At 34.9% G+C, this 5,859-nt stretch overlaps 1 protein-coding gene across 1 annotated transcript; it reads left to right on the forward strand.

Annotated features, from left to right (window-relative positions):
• Positions 1 to 602: 602 nt before the first annotated feature.
• On the forward strand, positions 603 to 5,859 carry LOC144544591 (putative FCP1 homology domain-containing protein C1271.03c). The gene is made up of 7 exons (XM_078293122.1): positions 603 to 799; positions 2,176 to 2,912; positions 3,114 to 3,195; positions 3,391 to 3,457; positions 4,507 to 4,692; positions 5,055 to 5,115; positions 5,333 to 5,859. Exons 2-7 carry the CDS (start codon positions 2,267 to 2,269, stop codon positions 5,500 to 5,502), a joined length of 1,212 nt encoding a protein of 403 aa, XP_078149248.1. The 5' UTR covers positions 603 to 799; positions 2,176 to 2,266; the 3' UTR covers positions 5,503 to 5,859.

Raw genomic sequence — 5,859 nt, forward strand, 5'->3', positions numbered from 1 at the left:
ATGGAATAAAAACAATTACAATCGGATTTAGACCCCCGAATCCCGATCAATCTTTTCTTACCCCAATTAAAATGACTTTCTATGCTTAAACAGGCTCTGGACAACTGGTTAAAACTTGCATTTTTCTATGCTTAAACTTGAAAGTCACCCAAGAATTTATTTGTTAGATTTTTTGGTAAAGAATGATATGAGCCATCCGATCTGAAAGGAACGTACGTCTCAGATACTCTAGGAGATGAATCCGCATCACACCAGGTACCTGAGGTGCAAGTGGGGAATGTGGACCGTTCATTTCACTTGACACGAATCTCAAAGCAGGCACCAGATTGGGTTTGATATGAATGAAGTTGATCTGGACCGTCTGTTGTTTTCAATTGCACCTCCGGTACCTGGGGGATACGGACTCCCCACGAATTCGGATCCCATGAACCTAATTTTTGAGTATTGATCCAGACCGTCGGAGATGCTCTAACACCAATCTTAAAGAACCCAGACCCTTCAAAATAATACTGGCCCACTAACCATCATCTTAATTTGTGATTGGTGTTATTTCATCAATGCGCTTCGTTATTATCGACGGTTGATAATAGTCAAAGAGCGTTTCGGCGGCGTAAGAGATGAGCACCCAATCCAAATCTCAGTATCTGATCTCACCACTGGCACTGCTCAGTCTGTACAACTACCCACTTAAAAGAGATTTTTGGCACAATGGCCTGAGAAATACGAACCCCTAAATTCGAATCGCAAATTCTCCTCCCAGGTGGCGCCATAAATCACCAAATTCCATTATCTTCTTCTGGTTGGTTTCCTACATGTCATTTTTATTTTACTTAAGTTTTTCCAAAATTTTCTTTAAATTTAAGGGAAATGCTGGGAGGGAATGGCTGCATTTCTGAGGTTAAAACTAATTTCCTGATCTTTTTTTTTTTTTAACTGTTTATTCTGACCTTTTATAATTTTATTCTGAATCATTTGCAATTAGATAGCTTGCGAGCAGCCTTTTTCCTAACCAAGTTGCCTCTGTTCTATGAATTAATTGACGATCAATTTTCCCTCTTTTATTTCCATGTAATTTATCTCGGTGTTGGTAAGGAGAGGGATGGACATAACGGTAAAGAATTAAAGATGCGTCTTTTTTTGCGAATTGATTAATGTTATCTTGCTTTTTCTTTTTTCTCAGTTCAATTATATCGTTGTTTGTTCATGCATTTTGCAAATGCTGCATAGTATATTTTCTGTAACTATAAAATTTTGTAACCAAGAAATATTATTTCTTGATATGATTTGTCAGTTTTCTGTTTAATTTCTGATTACTCTTTGGCTGAAATGTTGATGCTAATTTAGTTATCTTTGGTATGGTGCATTACATACTGATAACAACCAGGTTAGTACCAGTATGTTTTACTGTTACACATGTAATTTGGAAACACGAGCATGGTTAGCATAAATTGAAGTGGATAGGACCCCTTGAACGCAGTTGCTTTCTGGCATTCATATTCCCAGGCCTGAATTCTAAATGAGAAATCTCAGTCATTGGTCATGTTTTTATATTACAAGTGATGATTGAGTGCATATCAAACTGTGCCATTGCAAGATATTGGTTTCAATTAATCCTTCTACCACTTAATTTTATTACAAAATGAACTCGAAACTTTCCAGTTTTCTACTTGGGAGCATCCTTTAGAACAAGATCAGCAGGTCCTGATTTTTGTCCGTTTTACTTATTTGAGACTATAAATGCTGAAACAGAATGACTTCACTGAATGGCTCTGAATCTGACTTTATCCTTGTCCGGTTCATGGATTAAATTGTCACATACTACATCAATTTTCAATTCCTTGATTTAAAGGTAGTTTTCATGTGTACTATATATCCTAGGAATGCAATAAATGCCGCCTTTTTGTATGAAAGGAATTTAATTGGTCAGTTTTCCCCCCCATCATTTAGGTCTTTTTTTTTCTGAACTGATAAAAGAGAAATGAGAGTTAGTTTTGGCATCTTAAAAAAATAGGAAGGAATGGAGAGGAACCATGAACTTACTAGAAACTTGAAATGCTTTGACTGAATTTATTACTTCATCTTATATTACCTGTTCAAAATTCTCAAAACTTTCCTCCTTCGTCACTTATTTATAAATAATCATTTAACAATGATTTTGTACTTTCCATGTGCAAGGCTTATTAAAGTTGGGCCAGTGAAATCAAAAGAAAAGAGGCGGCACAGCAACCTGGATATCTGGCAAAATCACTGATATGAATGAAGAAAGATGCACAGGCGCCATTTTGATAAGACATACGCAAGTAGCTTGAACCACATTGTTATCTTAAGAAATCATAATACAATGTCTACTGATCCTGGCCAAAATCCAACTTCTAGCAGCTCTTCAAAAGTAATCTACAAAAGGAGGAGATGGGACTCCTCTGCCTGTACTACAGACAAGAAGATGCCGGTACTGGTACCTGTTGCATTATTGGATGCTACTGTGGTGATGAGAAAGCACCAACGAAGAGTGAAAGGAAAGAAGGATAGTGACTTGTCTGGTAAAGTTTGCAGTGGTACATTGGATCCATGTTTGGAAACAAAGAACCTGGTACAAAAAGGAACCCCTGAAGTTAAGGACAACAACCACTTGGAAGATGAAAAGCATGTGAAAGTTTCTGAAAATGCTACTGAAAATTGTTCACAGGAAGGTACTACTGGTACCACAAATGGTTGTGTCGGGAAGGGGATTTCTGATGATTTTGGTGAGGAGGATGGTAAGGTTGAGGTAATACCAGTTTCTCTTAATGCTCCGGTACCAGGTCATGGAGGAACGAAACTCCTGGTACTCGATCTTAATGGGTTGTTGGTTGATATTCGTCAGGCAAATAGGGTGGGAAAGAAATCTGATTTTAGGGTTAATGGAAAGCCAGGTAATTTATTTATTTCAGTTGTTTTTATTCTGAAATATGTTTCTCCTTTGTTCTGACATATGCTGAAACTAATTTCTCATGGTTAGTTTTTATGGTTGCATAATGAGTTGTGGAAATTGCAACATGGACATGGCTGTTGCTGTACTTGTTTTACATTTATCTATTGTTTTAGTGCTAATGTGCTAATTACTTCTGTAACAGCTTTTAAAAGGCCATTCTGTGATGACTTCCTGAGATTTTGCTTTCAGAATTTCAAGATCGGTATTTGGTCATCTCGAAAGAGGTTATAGTTCATGTCCACTCCTTTTTTTATTATTTCCTTTTTTTGAAAATCTTAGCTTTTAGGGCCAGGTGCTTGTGGATAGTGGCATTATGATATGCTAATTTTTGGTCACTACTATGTATTCTTTGAGGAGTCTGCCTTCCATCGTTCTATGCGGCTTTCCTAATTGCTTCCTCATGTATATACTTTTTTCAGACAGTATGTCACCAAGGTGGTCGACATAATAATGGGAGACTTGAAACATGATATTTTATTTTGTTGGGTATGTGAAGTTCTGACTATATCTGAAGATATGCCCTTTGACCTCTTTTTTTTTTAATCATGTTATGTCTTGTATCTATTGCATTCACATAAGCAATTTCATATCAGATCTGGAACACTCAATTCAGGTAGACAACAACAAATTAATGTTGTAAATTGTGAATAATATGTAAGCATTGTGCACCAATTACATGATGCAAAGGTATTAGTGTTTTTGCCAAAACTTACAACCTCAAGTTCTCTTCAATCCAAAGATGAAACTAATATTGTCCTAGTAAATATATATATATATATTTTTTTTTTATTGTGGTCTCAGTTGATCTGAACTTCTTATGAAGAGATGTGATTGTGTTAAATTTAAAGAAGTTAGGGGCAAGTTACTCTCTTTTCTTGCTCAAATAAGTTCTGATTGTGTGTTATTGGCAAATAAAACTAAATGTTTGATTCTTTTTGCAAATGTAAGATTATTGGTTAAAATGTTCACAACAAGGACTTGATTAATTCCTTTGAACACATGATGTAAATGATATATGATGTACTCACCCTACCTCTATTTATTTCTTTTTTCAAAGCTTAATTGAACTAAAACCCCGCCATAAGAGAATTGAGATGTCAGGTAGCATTTTTACATTAAAAGAATTTCAAGGGCACAGCAGATTTATTCAAGTTCATATTATATAATGTCAAGGGCAATTTGGACATTGTTTGAAATGGTAGATCGATTAAAATCTGCTCAACTCGAAACATTTAATCTTTATTTGTTGAGCAGATTTTAATCGATCTACCATTTCTGTAAGTCCGCCATCTGTATATACCCCAACAATAAATCTCAACAGTTTGTTTGTCTTATCTATGGCCTTAACATCTGGGTTTTATTTGCAATTAACCAAAAGATGCTATGGTGAGAAAAATGGCATGTATCTCCAAAGGCACAAAATATTGTTTGTGGTTTTACAGAAAGAAATAATAAACAAATAAATATAAAATGATATTTGATAAAGGTGGATATTATGTCCTCTGTTGAATATTTGTTTCTTATTTGGTGTTTAGGATCAATCGGAGTGCACAGAAACTGGCTGTAGAGCACTGGAAAATGTGCACAAGCAGCTCCTCTTCAAAGATTTGAGGAAAATCTGGGAGAGAACTGGATCGAACCTACCATTTGAGAAGGGAGAATATTCCCCTAGTAATACTCTCCTTGTTGATGATTCACCTTACAAAGCACTCTGCAATCCTGTAAGTTTTTTATTTTTATTTTTTTGTGGGTAAGTTCCAGGCTTTTTTCCCTTTATGTTTTTTTTTTTTTTTTTTCTGAACTTGATGTTTAAGATCTGAAGCCAAACATCTAGTATTCTTTTGTTTTAGCCTGCCTTAACCTAGATTATACATCAATCAATCCACGTTCAAAATTCCAATCAAATTCTAAATGAATTGAAATTGTTCTGAACCAACCCAATTAGACCCAAACAGAAATGAAGACGAAAAACTTGGGATTGTTGTCTAACCTAGAACTTGCATTAATCATGTTTGTCACTCTAAAATTAATTTCTTTTTGTTTCCTTTTCATTTTTTCTTCTTTCGAAATTGAACGGTAACAGCCACATACAGCTATTTTCCCTGTGCCTTACAGCTTTGATGATGCAGACGATAATTCCTTGGGTAAGTGACTAAGTTTCTTCTATTACCATCTTTATTTATATGGTACAGAAAAGCATTTAGTAGCATCAAAGTATAATGTTTGGTTGATGGTTTGACCTCAAATCAAATCCCTTCCTTTATTTTTCTGGCTTTATCGGTCTAATCGATTTTTTAAGTTGACATTCTTTATGATTTTAACTTAAAAAAGAATTAATTTAAATGTTTTTGTTTCAAGCAGGTCCAGGTGGTAAACTAAGGTGCTATTTAGAAGGTTTAATTAAAGCTGATGATGTACAGTGCTACGTCAGAGACAATCCTTTTGGACAACCAGCAATTTCCTATGGCCATGATTTGTGGGATTTCTACAGCAAAATCCTTGAAAATCTTGACAAAAAGAAAACAAATTAAGTCCCTTTAGATTTGGAAATTTATGAAGTTTGCTAGTTAGGTCTACAGATGAGATTAGGGACCAACTATGATTTTTTTGCTAGTTTGATTTATTAAGGCTCTAATTAACCTGACCAACACAATCCGCAAAAGTGTTAAGAAGAAAAGAAACCAAATTAAGTCTGCTTTTGATTTTTAGACTTCTCAAAATCTATTTTGCTCTGTAGAAAGGGACGACCATGTTTTTTCTTCATTGTAATTTTGTGAAATGCTTTGGTGTAATACCTCATATATAAGCTGAAATCACAAAGGGTCGGTTTGTTAAACTAAAAATATTCTGAGGTTTTTAATTGCAATACATTTTCTGTCGAGCAAAAA

This window comes from Carex rostrata, chromosome 26 (assembly GCF_964058835.1).
Source record: "Carex rostrata chromosome 26, lpCarRost1.2, whole genome shotgun sequence".
NCBI lineage: Eukaryota > Viridiplantae > Streptophyta > Magnoliopsida > Poales > Cyperaceae > Carex > Carex rostrata.

Coding starts and splice junctions, on each gene's coding strand:
- LOC144544591 (XM_078293122.1), top strand. CDS start 2,267: ATGCACAGGCGCCATTTTGATAAGACATACGCAAGTAGCTTGAACCAC. Junction 2,913..3,113: donor TAGGGTTAATGGAAAGCCAG/GTAATTTATTTA, acceptor CTTCTGTAACAG/CTTTTAAAAGGCCATTCTGT. Junction 5,116..5,332: donor TGCAGACGATAATTCCTTGG/GTAAGTGACTAA, acceptor TGTTTCAAGCAG/GTCCAGGTGGTAAACTAAGG.